Below are 20013 nucleotides of genomic sequence, written 5' to 3' on the forward strand. Positions count from 1 at the left end.
ATCACAAAATGTCGGCCAACACTTCCTAGCTGCACGAGACTCTAGACAATACCTCACATATTTTCCGTACGCCAGGACTTTGAGACCAGTATGGGTCAATAGTTCATCCTAGAAGGTATAACACATGCTGACACTACTTCCACAGGTGTAGTGCAGCGGTCAGAGCACATGACTTCACAGCATGAGACACACCGTTTGGGCTCACGCTTTAATCCCCGAGTCCCACACCAGCAATACCTCACTTAATTTCCATAGCCCACCACTTTCATACCGATAGGGTTTAATACTTTGCTTCGCAACCCCTCTAAAGCACACTGTAAACACCCCACAGAGGTTACATTGCTCCTACCCTCCTCTTTCCCACTTTTTTGCCCTTTTTTCCCCTTACTCGCTTCAACGGGATCACAAAATGGCGGCCAACACTCTCTAGTTGCAACCGCTCACAGCGCATGCAGCCAATAAGCAGCAAGCTCGTGCTCGTAACGCCTCAGCCAATCAGATGGCAGAATTCCCAAATATCGATATCTGTAAATTTCGATATATCTCAAAAACCTACTGAACGGATGTACACCAAATAAACAAAAGCATGCTTTCTAGACCAAGACCCTTCTCCCTGCCAAATGTGGGCTAGTTCCGTTCACCCGTTCGACCTGTAGGTTTGTCTAAAGTTTCCTTTGGAAAATAACATGGAGAAAACACGTTTTGGGACCCCCTTTTTTCTCGCCCCTTCCTTGACAAATCACCCCCAAACTTTCAACATAGGAGCTGATATCAACAAAGAATCAGTTTTGAAAATTTCATGAAGATTCATCAAACAACACCAAAGTTATAAGCAAAACAAAAAATGCTCTTACTAAGGAAACTAGGTCCTAACTATAACTACCTACTGCCGACCGCCAGTAGGTAAGATATATGTATATATATATTCATTGAAAAAACCATAGGTTTCACACACGTTATAGTTAGGAATTAGCAATTAAAAAAACATGCAAATTCATTGAAAAAACCCTAGTTTTCACACGTTATAGTTAGCTGAATATTTCTCTCATACAAAACCTTTGAAATTCCTCCGTTATAGTTAGCTCAACTAACTATAACTTGCGCGCCCGCAATGCACTGCTGATGACGTCACATATAACATCACTCATGACATGGTCAGTGACATCAAAAAAAATCATAGTTATCCCAAATGTCTGCCCTTATTATCTACATTAAATACATACATGTGTTAAACCAAGTAGAAACATTGCCCCCTTTCGCGTACAGAACGCCGTACATGACGTCACACCGAAGCTTTAATGCGGCGCGTAACGTCAAAGCATATTCGTACCGTATGCGCGGGTACACACTGAGTATGATAAGCAGTACAAACTATGGTGCGATCACCCTCTCAGTGACAAATCAGAGCTCAGGGCGCGCTAAGAAAAATGATTAGAAGTGCTGACTCATTGCAGATCCGATTCTGGGCCTGCCTCTGCGTATATTATAACACCGCCCCCATCTCTCTCTGTTGTTAATTGTTGGTGCACACACTCATACTTGCACATGCGCGGTGCACGCCCACCCACACTACCCACATCCCACCACCAAGCATGCTTGCTATCATTTAGCCTGGAAACCAATACATTAGCCAATGTGATGTCCCCCAGGGCCATCATTCTTATAGACCGCGAAAACTCTACCAATGACGGCCCTGGGCTTGGTTTGGACAGTCCCTGCGGTTCCCATATAATGCGGGCACTGACGTGAGCACGCTCTCTTTTGCCTGCCTCGGCTGCGATGACAGACACACTCAGCAAAACCGCAACCTTTCAAGACACGACAAAAGACGACAGAAACAAAGGTAAGAGAAGACGTCACAACATCAGCCTCCACTGTAAATTGTATATGCATAATACTATTTTTGTATCCTTCATATGGCTTTCCTACCCCTCAATGGTTTTAAATTGTACTTACATAATTGAAATATTTCTTTATAAGTCATGAGGTCCTATACACCTCTAATCCTACAAATTGTGCGTGCATAAATTTCTGTGTCGTATTTCTGTACTACGCCACGTGCTTAGGCCTCTATTATTATTAATTGTGCGTCCATGATAGTATTTTGTTTCTGCGTCACGAGGCCGTCCCAGGCCTTTATTAACTTATTGATCTTCCTTTGTTTGCTGGAGCTGCAACAGTCTTAACTACGGAATATTAAGAACCCACATTAAAATTCACTTTTGATAGTAGTTACGCAACTCAGTTTCCGATGACTAATCAAAACGTCCTTTTGTTTCCTTCAGCAAACATCCTTCAGAAGCAACCACGGCCTATCGAGCAACAGCAATGGAATTCTCTGCAACTTATTGAAAATACTTTGACGTATAGAAGCAGAGTTCAAGTCGAGTGATGAACTCCGGTGGCCGCAGTCTTTATACAAGGTAAGCACAGCAGCCTATATATACAATGCCTTCATAGCAATGCATTAGAAATAAGTCGCCATAACGGGCCTCATTAACGCAGTAGGCACTTCCATATATACACCACTTGAACGCGGCACTATAACAAGTGAAATGTACCAGGTACACTGCACTCGTAAAACTGTAGTGTAACTTTTATTTATGAAAGGAGAGAGGGCCATATTATCAAACCTTGGCAACAGAATTATCGCCACTTTATCGGCAGGAAAGTGGCGATAATGGGTTTGATAATATACTCTATGGAATTCCAATCGAAGCTCATGTTAGATGTGAAGGACATGTGACATGAGCTTTGATTGGAATTCCATACAACATATTATCAAACCCATTATCTCCACTTTAGCGACACTTTCCTGCCGATAAAGTGGCAATAATTTTTGTCGCCAAGGGCTTGATATTATGGCCCAGAGTGCGCAGTGTACAGCAGCTTCTCTGTAAAATGTATAATTACCTCCGAGCAGTGACAACAGATAGGTTACAACAGTCTGACAAACAGATCATCAACCTTATTACGCCACTATTTAGTCACTTTTAACATGGGTAAAGTGATGCAAGGAGCTAGTAAAGCTACGTCTGGTTCAACAAAAAATCTCAACTCCAGACTCTGGGACACAGTTTTAATGTTGTTTTCTCTCTATCTCACTCTCTGTGACATCATTTCTCTTTCTCTCTTAAACTTAGACACTGCTGTCTGCTTGGACGTGTAGGAGATCTGCTTAACTTAAGTTGTGCACTCCACTTCCCAATGTGTTTGGCACAAAGTTTACACAACGGTAAGCACAGCGGCCTAGATCTACAAATCCTTCATGCATTAGAAATAATTCGGCATAACGGGCGTCAGTAATGCAGTAGGCACTTCCATATAGACACCACTCTAACGCGGCACTACAACAAGTAAAATGTACCAGGTACACTGCACTCGTAAAACTGTAGTGTTAGCTTTATTTGTGAAACGAGAGAGGGCCATATTATCAACCCTTGGCAACAAAATTATCGCCACTTTATTGGCAGCAAACTGCCGCTAAAGTGGACATAATAGGTTTGATAATATGCTCTATGGAATTCTAATCGAAGCTCATGTTAGATGTGAAGGACATCTGGCATGAGCTTCGATTGGAATTCCATAGAGCATATTATCAAACCCATTATCGCCACTTTAGCTACACTTTCCTGCCGATAAAGTGGCAATAATTTTTGTCGCCAAGGGCTTGATATTATGGCCCACAGTGCGTAGTATACAGCAGCTTCTCTATAAAATATATAATTACCTCTGAGCAGCGACAACAGATAGGTTACAACAGTCTGACAAACAGATCATCAACCTTATTACACCACTTTTGAGTCACTTTTAACATGGGTAAAGTGATGCAAGGAGCTAGTAAATCTACGTCTGGTTCAACAAAAAATCTCAACTCCAGACACAGTTTTAATATTGTTTTCTGTCTCTCTCACTCTCTGTGACATCATTTCACTATCGCTCTTAAACTTAGACACTGCTGTCTACTTGGACGTGTAGAAGATCAGCCCACCTGAAGTTGTCCATCCCAGTGGCTGCAGTGTTTGGCCGCAAGCTTTATACAGCGGTAAGCACAGAGGCCTAGATCTACAAATCCTTCAAAGGAATACATTAGAAATAAGTCGCCATAACGGGCGTCAGTAACTCAATAGTCACTGCCATATAGACACCACTTGAACAGAACAGGAATATACGAGTCACACTGCACACGTAAAACTGTAGAGTTACCACAACTTGTAATGCTTCAGCTCATTTACTCACATCTACATAATTCTAAACTCTAATTTTCTTTTTTCTTTTGCAGATTACCAATCGGACACCTTTTGGAATCCATTTCACAATTTCTTTATTACATTGTTTAACCTATTTTGCCAGTTCAAATATAGTTATAATTGAGTTTCGTTTATATTTATTGTTTAATAAAAGTTAATTGAGTTTTGTTTATATTTATTGTTTAATAAAAGTTAATTTAAAAAAACTACATACTTCTTTTATTTTGTGGGGGAGGGGTATGACGGTCCACAATAAAAATAATGTTGGAATACTATAGTAAGATATTCAAGACTCGGATTGAAAACTACTGAGTTCTAACTAACTGATATAATAAATACAACGGTGAGAAACTACTAAAATGGCGGTGGACGGAGTACGTAATCAACGTTTGGCGCCTCGGCACTACCTTTCAAATAAATATATAAAAAATATGACTATTTATACTGTAAAAAAGTACAGCACCGGATGAATCACATGAACCGGGAAAAGAAAGCGACAGATTTACTAACTGATATAAACAAAGGTTTGCTTGTTGAACTTGAAGAAAAAAACGTGAACTTCGAAACGACACTGAGCATGCGAAGAGAGTACAACTGCTACACCAAAAAAAAGGAAAGGTTTACATACAAAAGGTGATACATTATTGCCGCTTTTATCGACAGGAAACTGCCGATAAAGCAGCGATAATGTGCTTGATAATAGGCCCTTGTAACTTCCCATAGCAGTCCAGGTTCTGATCCTAACCTAGGCTGCTATGGTTATTCACAAGTACATATTATCAAGCCCATTATCTCTGCTTTATCGGCAGTTTCCTGCCAATAAATGCGACGATAATGTATCGCCTTTTGTTGACAATATGGACCATTGCTCTTTTTGAACTTAGATGCATATTATCAAGGACCGGTGTTAAAATTATCGCAGTTTTAGTGGCAAGAAACTGCTGATAAAACGGCGATAATGAGCTTCATAATACGGCCTTGTTATTTCCCATAGAACTCCATAATTCAGTAACTGATCACAATACTGATTAAATTGCTGGGAAAGCACAAAGGTATATGCACTGACAAAGTGATTTAAAAATAAATTCCTGCAATACTAAGACACCATGAAGGTCACATGTTATGAATAAGTGAACATGCAATTACGCTACTGCAGTGAAGAGAATGTCAAGTATTAATGCATAGTTCCTATTTGTGAAGATGAGCAATATATTGTGTTATGGCTACTATAGCTAAGAATGATATTTTGAAATTGTGAATTTTCTTGTGCAAGGTCATAACGAAGGAATACTGTACAGTTTAGTGAACTAACAGCACAATTGTGTGGTGGAAATTGGTGTACAAAGGAGTACAAAGATGTAACATATGTCTCAGGAATCAAGGACCACAAGAATTAAGATTTGTTTCTAGCTACTCAAGCTTTGAAATGAGTATTACATGAATTAGAGAGAGTGGGCCTTCAAGAATGTTATTAAATGGAATCATACAATGTAGGGCAATCTTTAATGTTATATTGATGATTTCAAATCTAATTATTGGGTTTAATTGATTATAGGCAAAGCGCAATAAGGTGTAATGAATTCCATTTACTTTATTTTATCTTTTTGTATTCAAGCAATAAATGTATTCAAAACCACAGACAAAGCAATGTAATCGGTCTGTTCTAGTAAAGTCAGAAAGTTTAAGCCCATGGTACAGAATCACCGATCACTACAGCCAAAACGGTGAGAGATATATGTTAAAAATGCATGTATATAACAAGTAGCTGAGGATCTGCGGACCCGACAAACCAATATATAAGATCTAATTGACTGTAACCACATCAACAAAGGCGTTGCACCAGCTATTTTAGGACTCTGGGACTCAGTCTGAAAAATTATTAAAAATACCCTCGAGGGCAATATGGGGAAATCTTGACCCCCCCACCCCCCAATGACTGGGGGTAAGGGCAGTCCAGAGGGTCCCCAGAGTACTAAAAAACATATATATTTTTTAAGAATACCACTGATCTATGGAGGATCTGTGGATCCGCTGTAAATTTAAAAAACAAAAAAGACTGCTTCCCGTCTTTTTGAAATAAGCCTTTCGGGATGGGTCAGGGCCCAGGGTTCTGTGGAGTTTAGTTTTATGGGAAGCTGGGCTTGCAGCTCCCCTCCCCAAGCCATTTGAAAGCCTTGTGAACCCCATCTCTCAGGGCCAATATTATTTCTATTGGGAGGGGGCATGTGCCAAGCCACGGTACAGACTCAAGGACCCAATACATTGGGCCGGCTCGCTGTTGCTGTCCCTGGGGCCCATCTCCTGGCACACTGTTCCCTGCCCATAAGCACGTAGGCAGAGAAGACTTCACAGCTATCACCTGGTAGGTACAGTGAGAGGCAAAATGTGTCTGTTTCCCTGTGAGAGCACCCTGCTACAGTGGTTTCAAACTATCCTGCCGCTGCAGGTCCTGCTACGACAGCACCAAGTGCTCCTGCAGGTTCTCTCCACACATCGGGTCAGACTGAGTATGTGCTGGTGTCCTCAGCCAACGTCATCTTGAAATTACAAATTTCCTGCATACTGGCTCCTGACATTTACTATACAAGGGAAAATCTTATTTTTTGCTCAGCAGATAGTCCGGTACTGACTCAACTATATATTTTTTTACATATGCTCAATTACTTATTGCCTGAAATATTACTGTGTTTACTTTTTCTTTCCAATCCAAGATGGCAGAGATAGTTTCTGCTAGCTCATATCCTGTTCTACACTATAACAGGAGCTCCAATTGTGCTGTAATTGTTTCTATGCCATTATTCACTCATTGAAGTCCTTGGACTCTCCTCCTTTTTTCCAGTTCCTGTATTCTTCAAGTTCCTGTCTTGGTGCAGCCTGAAGGTTTTTCTATTCTCTAGTTTTTTCCTTCTTGCTGTGTTATATTCTGGAGCATTGCTGGACGTCTTAATTTCATTCTGCAATCTGGCACAGTCTCCAAAGGTAGGGTCCATTTCTCTTGTTCACAAAGCTGATCCAAGCGCCGCCCAGAAGCACAGCTCTGGACAGGTTGAGACACCGCAACATTCCAGTAATAGATCAAGCTCCGGAGCTGGCCCAAGTACAAGAGCTTTTTATCAGTGGTTAATATTTTGTTGTGCAAGTCCAGAACCTGACATCAACATTTCTTTCACTCTGTCAATCCTTGGTAATCCACAGAAGTTGACTCCAAGGAAGTTGACTGCCTTTTTTGACACCTACCATGTGTATTTCCCCTCTGAGCCCCACATTTACACCTCAGATATATCTAAGCTGTGTTTTTAGCATCAGTAATACCATCAAAATCCATTATCCTGGACTATGTATTTGGTTTCAGATGCCAGTCCTCTTCGAGATAACTTTGCTGCCTTTCTTACAGAATTAAAAACAAATGTATGATTTCACTGATCATAAGTTCTCCACTCAAGAAGAAATCTTAAAATCTTGCCAGTGTCAATGGATTTTCAATGTTATATTTTAAGATTTATAGTTCCAGCAATAGAGTTAGACTGGTGTGATTCAACCTTACCTAACCTCTTTCAAAAAGGACCAAGAGATGAGCTCAAGGATGAACTAGCCAGAGTTCCCAGATCACCTTCTCTTCGGTATCCCTATCATCTGACAGTTCAGATCAACAGTCGTCTTTAGGAGAGAGACTTAGAGCGTAGAAAACAATTAACAATTAGGACATTTTTTAAGTCGCATTTTAAATCTTGTCCAAGACCAATGGAAACCGAGGATAAACCCATGCAAGTGGACCTTACAAGAGGTCCAATGTCTGAAGAGGAAAATAATAGGAGGTGGAAAATGGGATTATGTCTACATTGTGGCCATGAAGGACAGCTCCTAAAACGTGTTGTGTAGTTTCTATAAACCTATATAGGATCTGCGCGTTTAGAAAACATAGACTGTGGGATTGGTGTCCAGACTGATTCCAGACACCCCTACTGGGTATGTTCGCCTGTATACCAGCTAGTTCACAGTGCCACTGTAAACTCCTCTTACCAAGGAGAGAATAGTTCTTGGCAACTATTGAACATAACAACTCTGTCCCATCGGGATCATGGAAACAGTACAGTACTTTTTGCTCAGTCACTCGTTCTCACTTTGTCTCAGAGAGATACACATAATAAATGGTGGGGACAGACTAATTTGCATACAGCCAGGTTCTGAAACTGGGATGGTGCAATGAGCTAAAAAACGGTGATGGATCTAGCCCTGATCTCTTGACTGGGTGAGAGTATTCTGCTTAATTCAGAGACTCTGTCCATCACCACCCCTTGTTGTAAAGACAATTTTAAAAAGCCTTTATTGAACCAGCATCAAACTAGTATAAAATAGGAGTGCTGAAACAACCATAAGATAGAAACAGATATACATGATTATAAGCACTAACAGAGTAAAGTGATGGTAGATTCATACCATAGTGCTAAAACAATGAATACAGGCAGGTATATAAATGCATGACAGTGATAATGCATGCTCCTACGATGCAACCCTTACTAGATATACCTAAGTGTACCTAGCATATATGTAGATGTAGAGCCAAGAATTCCTCTAGAATAAAGCCAACCCCATTACCTGAAGGGAGAGACTGTGGGATCCCGTCTTAGTCTCGAGATGGACACCCCGCGCAGAATAGCAAGATACTTAAGGCCAGGGAAAAGAGGGGAAAAAATGAACACAACACTAATATATTCCCTCATAGCCTACATACTTTACACATTGAAACATAATTAATTCCATTTTCTAGGACCTTCAAAGCACAACAATTACACTTTCCTTGGTTGTATTTTTAATTATTTATTTATTTTTTATCACCACTTTTCATCTTTTACTTTTTTTTAACTCATTCTATTCTTTTTATTATTTTTAGCAAATATAACATATAAAAATCCCAACGTGGGATGACATACCATTGCGAGCAGTGCAGGAACCTCAGCGTCTTGCGTCAGTGTGTCAGCATGGTAGTCCTCTTTCTCCTATACTGCCTCAGCAAAGATATGGTGTTTATATATCCAAAGTGGAAGCCTCCGAGAATCTACCTTGCTGTGTCATGTCAGACTGGGATGGTAGAAGGAATTACCCTTTTAAATACTTAGTATACAGGAGATGGTAGTCCTGCTGAGTTTTCAAGAATCCTCATGCATAATGAATGAGGCTAGTTTTCGGAGAAAACCCCACGTCATTTAAGCAGTACAGTGACTAGGTAAAAGGTCAGCATCAAGGACCGTTATACAGTGTAATGGCTGGAGAAATATAGGTGAAAGGTTTAGTTACAACCTAAGCCTATATCGGGGTACTTGTATGAAACATAACAGTACATAGTTCCATGGATTTGGAAAACTTTTTTTTATCACATTGAAAAGACAAGCCCTAAGGGACTATGTAGGTTCACACCTGGAGAATGATCTAATTGTTCCATCCAAGACACCTTCTGGGACTTCTTTATTCTTATTACCTAAAAAGGAACCTCAGAACTGTGATCCTGTATTGATAACAGGGGTTTGAATAGGTAAGTGTGAAGGATTGTTTTCCCTTGCCACTTATTTCAGAAATTCTGGAGATTGTTAAAGGAGCAAAGATCTTTACAAAACTTGATCTACGAGAAACTTATTATCTCATTCGCATTAGGTCTGGAGATGAGTGGGAATTCCACTATAGAGGGATATGTTTGATGTCAGTGATTCACGATTCCCATCTTCTCTGAGCTGATCCTTCAGTTCATGGCAGTCTATTTGGAAGATATTAAAATGTTTTCCAAAAAGCCTGCTCAGAACATTAATCATGTCAAGCAGGGCTTACAACATTTCAGAGAGAACAAGTTGCTGGCCAAACCTGAAAAATGTTTGTTTGGGAAAGATTCTGTTAACTACTTGCGCTATATTCTTTCTTCGAAAGGAATCACCATAGATTCAAAGAACGTTCAACTTATCCTCGACTGGTCAATTCCTTCCTCAGTAAAAGAGACACAGAGCCTAATTTGTCCGGCAAGTTACTATTGCAAATTCTTTAGGAACGTTTCCAAACTTGTCTCACCCATTACAGATCTGTTAAAAAAGGACAAGACATTTTTCTGAAGTACAGAAGCCACCTCAGCATTCCGGAAGCTATAGTCTTAATTTATCACAGCTCCTTTACTGCAACAACCTGATGCCTCTTAACCCTTTATCATAGAAACTGATTCCTCTGGGCTTGCCATGGAAGCAGTATTGCTTCAACTAAGTCAGAATGGAGAGGAGCATCCTGTGGCCTTCCTGTCCAAATATGTTCTGCAGCTGGTAGAAACTATTCAGTTTTAGAAAGGGAACTCCAGGCCATAAAATTAGCCTTTTATGAACTGAGACATTTCTTACTTGGAGCCCAACATAGAGTGATTGTTTACACAGATCATAGAACTCTCCATGTGCTCCAACAAGCTGAGTGCAAAAAGTTGATAAGACTTCTGCGCATTCTTTTCTCAACAATTTGATTTCCTACTCAGTTCCATTCCTGGCTCTGAAAATCTTATTGCAGGTTCCTTATATAGTTGTTATCCAGAAAATGACCAAATTAGTAAAGTGGATTATTGACTCTCAAGCCTGGATAAATAACATAACTTCCACATTTCTTGACTCAGTCCATCATGGAACAAAACAATTAACTTTAAACAAATTGAAACAACTAAAACCTCACATATAGATAAAGAACCATAATGACATAATTTCTGTTCATGGTAAATGTTTTATTCCAAAAAAACAATCTCTATGGTACATTCTACAGTTATGTCATGATGTATTGATTTTTGGACACAGAGGTCAACAAGTAACTGAAGATCTGGTCAGAAAAGATTCTGTTGGTCTTCTCTTCATTGAGATGTCATCAGGTTTGTGAGATCCTGTGTGATTTGTGCTCAAAGCAAATGTGAAACACAGTGAAAGGCTGGATTACTATTGTCCCCCAAAAATCCTGGCAAACCTTGGGAAATTATCCCTACAGATGTCATTTCTGACTTACCTCCATCTGAGAGCTGCACCACAATCATGGTTACAAAGTTATTTATTAAGATGGGCCATTTTTCCGCTCTTCTTAAACTTCCTTCCAATTGTATTCGACTCCACTGACTGCCTTTAGAGATCATTTCTGATTGTGGCCTTCTATATATATTAAAAACCGTGAAGCCTTTGTGTAAAAAGCTAGCCATTTGCAGGGCTTTGACCTCTGGTTTCTATCCACAGTCTAATGTCAAACATGAAGGCTGAATAAGACTTTTGCCTTTTTTGCTTTACCCTCAAACCTTTCCAGACTCCCTTGACACTGAAGAGCCTCTACTAGCAGTACAAGATTCATTACGAAAGTTAATAGAGGTTCAAAGTACATTCTTCATAGTTTGGGAATTGCAAAAGGGAATCAGAGGGTGCAGGCTAACAGACATAGACAATCAGCTACTACCTATAACATAAGTGAGAAGGTCTGGTTGTTGTCCATCAATTTACTTCTATCTATCTGTTGGGCCAAATTTTCTCTAAGACATTATGGGTCTTTTGAGATTTCTAAGATTATAACCCCAGCTATGGTATGACTGAGACTTACCCCTTCATGGAAGATTCACACATCTTTTCATGTATCCCATCTTAAACCTTATCTTCGTCAAAAAGCTATTTCCGACAAAGAAGGCCTAAATCTATACTAGTTGGTGGACAACTTGAATACGATACCCAAGAAATTTGTGACTCCTGTTATTCTAAAGGGAAACTTTGATATCTTATTGGAAGGGCTATACCTAGGCCTGGGAGGAATTTAAATCACGCTGGTGTAATTGGAGCAATTTTGGTAATTTCACATTACTCTTTGATGGGGAATTACTGATAATTACATGATTACTTCAGCTCGCGTAATTTGGGGAGAGGAATTCCACTGCAAGACATATTTAGATATTGCAAGCGGCCACTCGCGCTAGGTAATTGTGTTCTGCTGTATTACCAGCCTGTCTCCTTCCTATCTGCTTTGGCTAAGGTGTGTGAGAAGGCGGTTAACAACCAGCTTACGGAATTCGTGGCAAGAGAGGCGCTTCTGCATCCAGCCCAATCAGGGTTTCCGGCTTCTCACAGTACAGAAACAGTCCTGGTTGAGGTGTCGGAGGCCATCCATGAGTGTTTGGACGTTAGTGGGAGAGCTGCATTAATTTTCCAGGACCTCTAGGCAGCATTCGACACGGTTCTGCATTCACTTCTCCTAGCGCGACTGGCCAGGATTGGTGTGTCAGGTGACGTTTGGGGCTGGCTCAGGCCCTTCTTCGAGGGGCGGGTCTAGCGGATTTGGCTTCCACCGTCCTCCTCCTCTCAGGCAGTGACAACTGGAGTGTCCCAGGGATATTCCCTTTTCCTCCTTCTTTTTTATATTTATATCACTCCTCTGATCTATCTGGTGGAGGGGTTGGGGGCCAAGGTGATGGCCTATGCTGACGACACCCAGCTGCTTTTTACCTGGGATAAAAATGTGGATTCTGTTCTATTGGTTCAACATTGTTTATCATCTATTTTGCAAGTGCAATAAAGAGAAGTCTGAGATTCTTCTATTTGGTAAATTTCCTTCTAACTAGCAAGAGCAGCTTTGGCCTCCTAAGTCCCCCTTGCCCACCTCCGTAGGGAAACCTGTAAAAAATCTGGGGATATGGTTTGATGAGAGTCTCTCCTTTTCGACACACATTAAGTAGTTGGCTGGTTGTTGTTTCGGCCTTCTCAAAACCCTTAGAAAGTGTTTTCCTCTCCTACCTCAGGCGGCAAGGGAAACGGTTACTTGTGCACTGATTCTGTCGCGTCTGGATTATGCCAATGCCCTCTACGTTGGTACTCCGGGCTACCTGTTGAAGAAGCTCCAGGTGGTTCAAAATACTGCAGCCAGACTTTTACTGGGCATTTCGGCTAGGAACAGCATTCACCATCAGTTGCGATCACTTCATTGGCTCCCCGTGATGGATAGAGTTAAATTTAAATCATTGGTTCTGGCCCATCATGCTCTTCATGGTGTGGTCCTCTTTATTTGCAGAAACGTTTTTCCTTTTACGTTCCTTCGCGACCCCTGCTATCCATGTCCCTAAGCTTTGCTCAGGTTCCTCGCTTTCGGTATCAGAAGTTAGGGGGCAGCTCCTTTGTTATGAAGGCCACTGTTGCTTGGAATGCCCTTCCTCTTGCCCTGCGTAATATTCAGGACCCAGTGGCTTTCAAGAGGAAACTGAAAACATATTTTTTTGCCTGAAATTCATTTTCCATACTCCACTAGGAATCGCGCCAGGACACTCATGAGTATCTGTGCGTGCTACAAATTTATGTAACATAACATAACATAACAAGCCATTCTGTTCCAAGAATCCTCTTAAAACAGGAGCTCTTAAGCGGAGGCGGAATGAAAGAAATCTCCCCTACCTGTTGCCAACGCAGACAATGCCAAGGCAGTTTCAAATATCCTGCCTCTGTGGGTCCTGCTGCATTGCATCACACTAAGAATATGCAGGCATCCTCAGCTGGCAACCATCTAAAAAATTACAAGTTTCCTGCATTTTGAAACTGGAAAATCTTGAGGCTATCAAGACAACTAAAGCTGTCTCTAGGCCAGACTTAAAAGTAGGTTCTCGCTTTTCTTTTTGATAAGATTTATGTGACCCCATCAATTTTGGTCAGAAATATGGATCACTTTTACCAGGTCATACATCTATGAATCAGTAAGTCATATGCTGCAAAAAAAAAACACATGTTTCTGTAACTGGATTTAGCAAACCATTATTTTCTGACTAGCGACTGATAAATAATTTTAATGTGGGGACTTTATAACTCAATAAATCAAGCATTCTTATTTATTCATTTATGATTTTATATAGCATTGACTACACCTTATAGGGACAGAGTGCTGTTTAGATGGAAACAGTTGCAAGTTCAAAACCTAACCCTTCTGTTGAACAGAAGACAGAGGAAGGATGTATGGCCAGTGGCTTTCTAATAAAATAGACGGTCAGGAGGTAGATCAGAGTTCTTTAAGTTATATTTTAAATATATACTGCTGTAAATGAATCTAGGACTCTAGTGTACATTTTCCCGATTCATGCCCGTATATAGGTATAGATTGTTCGATCCTTATATAGGCATAGAAATAGTTACCATATTTAGACTGAGCCTATGCAGCCTAAATACGGCATGGCTACTTCCACTAAATTCCAAGAATCAACAACGATTTCTTAGAGAAACCCGCCTTCAGCAGCTAGGGACTTCCCCTTGCCTGAATACTAATTTATCTAGGAAATCATGGACTTTTCGAAGAACTGTGTCTTTGATGACGTTATTAAGTCCAATCGCACGTCAAACTCGGCACCTTCAAAGTATAAATATGCCTAGATTTGCCCAGACAAACACTCGGTGGTTTGGAACAGATCGACTTACTACTTGCCCGACGCCCTGCAGCAGCGAGTGCCGAAGGAAGCCGACCCTCCAGCTGACGCACTGAGAGACACTGTCTTTTCTTCTGACGAGGAATCCAGCTCCAGTGTTTCTTTCCAGTGTTTCCAGGCTACCCTTGCGGGTTGCTGGGAAATCGAGTCCTGAGATAGAGATACAAGACCTCCTTCATTCTAAACCAAGTTACGGAGCTGATTAGACCTTAGAGAATTCTTGGACAGACTCTTGGCAGAGAAATACTAAACTTAAGCTACTCCTTACTTACTTCTTCCCTTGTACTAGACTTAGGTTAGGTACACGGGATGCATGTCAGTACAACGTGATCTTTTAGATCGCGGTACTTGACATCGCAGATTTTACAACGTAAGTCGTTACAACGACTTGCGTTGGAGGGCGCGGATTTAGGAATTTTATAATTTTATATTCCAACACCAGTCCCCATAACAGTAGGGAAGGTGTTGGAATATAAAATTACAACATCCCTTATCCCACAGCGCCATCCAGCGCAAGTTGTAGTAACGACTTGCGTTGTAATAGCTGCGTGGAAAAGGTTGTGCGGTTTAAACACCGCGTTGTAAACGACGTTTCCCGGTACACGGGGTAGGCATATTTTAGAAGCACCAGTTGAGTACTTTTAGTCATTATTTTATCACTGTATGTATTTTATATGTTTTAGGCAATTTATGGCTTAAAAACCATATCATGCTTTTACAGTACTACTTTATAATACTTTTTGTATTATATGCCTTGTACTTTATAACCAGTATTACGATTGTAGCAGTACATTTCTTATGCTTGAGAAAGAAGATTGTTCAATAAATTCTTTTATTGAAAACGCCCGTCTCACTATTTTCTCAGCACCTCTGGTGAAACGAAGCATGCACGATTGAATGAGTAAAATAGCTATCTATTGTTTCCTTGGGAAACAAAGTTGTCATGTTTATGCGGTTGTCAGAAACTAATCCCTTCTTGTGAATTCGAGAAAGTTTCTAGTGACCTCTGAGCTAGCTGGCACTCACAATTAAGTCTAATTCATACGATAGAGACCTAGTCGACCTCAGTCCTACGTCTAAACTATAGTACAGTATATGTTATTCCAATGCGCAGAGCCTATTGGGAATATAGGAACTACACTACAATACTTCATTATGGATACCAATAACGAAAATAAAATTATTGCAATCCTGCAGCCTGCTAAGAGATCTCTTTAAACATATGCATAGAGTATATCAACTAACATTGACAAAATACTACCCAAATACATGATGCACAAAGAATGAGACACTGGGGCACTGTAATCCTCTTTGAAGCTGCTAACCCGGAAGAGCTAGTATAAGCAGTTATGAATTACTTTGAATTATCATGCACAGGTTGTGGTCTGGAATATCAAGTACAGGAATATCACAATACTTTAATATTGTAGCCAAAATATAGAGGACTAAAATATAGAAAGGTATGTGCATTTCGGGAAGTAGACATTTGCTATTCTTATCTCCTCATCTGCATACCTTGAAAATATATTTATCGTCAAGATGCATGTTAGACCTGGTATCCTTGGCGTGGTTTCCCTTGTCTTTTGCCTCTAACTTCTGTATTTTGGATGGTATGCTGGACTTTTTCCTGGTTTGTGTACTCTGGGCACTTTATCATTCCTGATCAATGCTAAAGTGCAAGCGCTCCCTGAGTAAATTGTATTGGTGATTGGTTTATCCATGTTTGGCATATTTGATTTACTGGTAAGTCTGTAGTAAATTGTACTGTGGTTTCCCAGGGCCTGTAAATCAAATGCTACTAGTGGGCTTGTGTCACTGGCTGCATTCCCCACCTGAATAGCCCTGCAAACGTATCTCTGACCTGCCATTGTAGTGTCTGTGAGTGCAGTTTTAAACTGCCATGTCAACCATGCCAGTGCACCCACTTGCCAGGCCCTAACCTTCCATTTTTTTACATGTACGTCACCTCTAAGGTAGACCCAATGTAGCCCCATGGACAGGGTGCAGTGCATGTGAAAGGTAGGACATGTGCTGGTGTGTTTTACATGTCCTGATAGTGAAATACTGCCAATTTAATTTTTTCTCTGTAGCAAGTCCTATCTCTCCCATAGGTTACCATTGGAGCTGCCTTGAAACATCTTACAATCATAACTTACAATTATAACTTTCAATAGGGAATAGATAGAGATTTGGAATTGGGGCTCTCTGAGCTCTGGATTTAAAAATACATTTTTTAGTAAAGATGGTTTTAAATTGTGTGTTTGAAAATACCAGTTTTAGAAAGTGGGCATTTTCTTGCTTTACCATTCTATGCCTCAGTCTACCTGTGGAATCAACGTCCGGTTTAGACTAACAGCTGGGTTGTTTGTGCATTCACTCCAAACATGGGCCTTCCTGAGCTCTAGTGGTGGGAAGAGTTGTCATTAACACCTGAATAGAGCTGTCCCTGTCCTCTCACAATGCTGTCTCCACCCCCTGTTGTGTGTCTGGAGCCAAGAAAGGGCAAGGCAGGATCTGTGTAATACAAAGACTATCCTAGGAGTATAAGTATTGGACCTAAAACCCCAGACTTTTAGAACACTTCTGGATCAAGAGGCATCTCTGCCAAGAGGAAGAGTTGGAGTGCTGCCCCTTTGCAGTGCTGCTTTGCTGGGTTGGCCTGCAGTGGCGGCTTCTGTCATGGAGAGGACAAAGACTTTACTTTGCTTTTGTATCCTGCTTAAGAAGATTCTCCAAGGACTTTGTCGGCATCATTCCTGAACTCCACTGCACTGTTCTGACCTTCCAAGTGGTGCCAATTCCAGTTCTGGACCCTTGGAGTTGGTTCTGCTGCTTCTGGACTTAAGCATCCATTCAACGCTTTTCCAATGCAGTTTTTCCCGCTGCAAGCTTGCTGTGCAGTTGAAAAACCAACGCGGTGTGGCTGAAAAAAATCACTGCAGTGCCGGTTTGTGGCCTGAAGAACCACCGCAGCCGGAGTCCAGAGCACTGTGTCTCCGATGTCTGAGACTCTCTTTCCGACTCCAACGCAGGCCCTGCTGTGCGGCTGAAAGATTCAACGCATCACCTGTCCGCTGCTGGAAGAATAGGCACAGTGCCTATTTTGCCACTGCCCTCCTTTGCGGCTGTTTTATGTCTTGGATTTTAATGCATCATAGGTACTTTGTGCTAAAATGAACACATCCATAGATATCTATGGACAGAATTGGTTAACCATTTTAAAAGTGATATTTTGAGTTATGTATGTTTCATTTTTGTCGTTTTGGTCTTGTTTGGTTTACATAAAGATTGGTTATTTTTCTAAACTGGTGTGGTGTCCATTTCTAGTTTTTACAGTGTGTTAGATATCGTTTTTAACATTCAAATTGTTCAGAAACACATTTTCCAAAACATTAATGAAGTGCACTCTTCTTGCAAGGCTGAAATAGTGTCAGTCGACAGATAATAACACCTGCATTCTTACAACTGATTTTTTTCACAGACACATTTTCCATATGAAATTATGGCCTTCAGAAAGTTCTAGAGCTAAAAGCTGACAGGGGAGCATTAGGGTGCTCCCTCCCTCTTAATCAACTTCTGCTTTTAGTTTGGTGTCACGATCCTTTATGAGGATGATAAATTAAGAATACTAAAAGGTATTTTCATAGCTACAAAGCCAGCAAGTTTCACTGATACTAAAAATGTTCTCCAAAACGCTAAAACACATTGCTTTATCAAAGGGGGCATGAACCCATCGAAAATATGGTTTGTGCGAAAATCTATTAGAGGAGCAAGTCAAATTAGGATTTTGCTCAGCTCTCATGGAAAGTACTGACATTCTAGGAAGACTAGTTAGAGAAAATGGGGCTGGCCCAACTCCCTAAAAATAGTAGCACACAATAGAATCATTTTAATTTCCTAGTCTCATTCTGGATTTCATAACTGTATTGATCTTTGATTAGTGTTGTCGACATACTGAAATGCATGCAGCAAATCATGAATATAGTGGGACAATAAATAAATGAAAGGCCTTACCAGACTCATCTGTATGAAAAGCAAATAGCCCTGCCGGGCCTAGGCCTTTGCTTGTCCTTGCTGCTACTGAGATATGATAAACTGTAAAGGGTAACAGATTTTGTAATGTGGTGGAGTTAATGGAGGTAGTAAAAGAATCATTCTTTTCTGGTCCCATCAGGTGACAGCTGTAGCCTGTTACGACTCCGGTAGGTGGGAAGGGTGGATCCCAGCTCAGTAGAACAGAGGTAGATGTAAGGTTTTTGTAAGTAATGATTACAGGTGAAGTCTCGGGCACTGCAAAAGTACAAAGAACAGATATTAAAATACACTCAAATCTGGATTTATAATACTCAAGGAATGTTGGTGCCAGTTTGGGCATACAGAGTGGGCATAGATTGTTAAACCTCATGCACAAGTGTCTGCGCAGTACAGAGTTTTATATACAGTGGGTACAATTGAGTTTCTTTCAGTCTAAACAGCAACCACTCCAGAGCAATTCTTGAGGTGTAAGAGACCACAGATATTGTATTGTGCTTTATCCATGGGTCACTGAACCTTTTCTGAATGAGCACCATCTTTGATGCGCCTGCTCAAAAATGTTTGGTTTTTCAATAACTAACTCCCAAAGTGGTAGTTAGTTACTGAAAAATAAAAATAAAATATCCTGACTTGCTAGGTATTTTCTCCCAGGTCTTGGGAATCACTTCGTTTTTTTTCCTGTTTAGCACAGCCCAGCTTTACTTGGTGGTCCCAAATAAGAAAAATGTATGTCAGAATGACCACCTAAACAAGGCAGATGTTCTGAAGTGCAATGACCAAAGGTCCTGTGGTGAATGGGCAGTCTGGTAAATGTTTCTGTCAGTGAAACCAGCTGCAGTTCTGACAGAATACTCCTGGCACTTTGCCCAAATCTAGGTGGCGAGCAAACCACAACTTTGGTGGGAGGGGAATCCTGTGTATTTTGGCAGATGCTCCACACCCAGCAAACTCTAAATAGTTCTCCTACTTTCCAATGAGTCATCATATATTATAAGCTGCTAGTGGAACTTTCAGTTTCAACTATAACGCATATTTGGTTATGTTTTGCAATTAGGCAAGAGTTTTCAAGCTCTACTATAGAACTATATGACTGGTTAAGTACAAGTAGTATCTGAGGATCTTATCTCATAGACTCCGGACAATAGTCACAATAGTCACATAGACTGATGCAGCTCACTTGGAAACTGCAGGCACAGGTTGATAAAGATGACCTCTGCAGTTTGGGAGATGTGACTGGGCAGCACAATGCTGCACTGCAAGCCACATTAATGAGTCTAGAGGCAATGGACACAA

At 40.7% G+C, this 20013-nt stretch overlaps 1 protein-coding gene across 1 annotated transcript in view; it reads right to left on the minus strand.

Annotated features, from left to right (window-relative positions):
* Nucleotides 1-20013, minus strand: part of PTPRQ (protein tyrosine phosphatase receptor type Q) — a 1500794-nt gene that overhangs the window by 556958 nt on the left and 923823 nt on the right. Inside the window, exon 39 of the mRNA XM_078647981.1 lies at nucleotides 18700-18975. Within this exon, the coding sequence (XP_078504107.1) occupies nucleotides 18700-18975 (276 nt within the window). The remainder of the gene's footprint in view (nucleotides 1-18699; nucleotides 18976-20013) is intronic.

The sequence above is a fragment of the Lissotriton helveticus genome, chromosome 1_1 (genome assembly GCF_964261635.1).
Source record: "Lissotriton helveticus chromosome 1_1, aLisHel1.1, whole genome shotgun sequence".
Taxonomy (NCBI): Eukaryota; Metazoa; Chordata; class Amphibia; order Caudata; family Salamandridae; genus Lissotriton; species Lissotriton helveticus.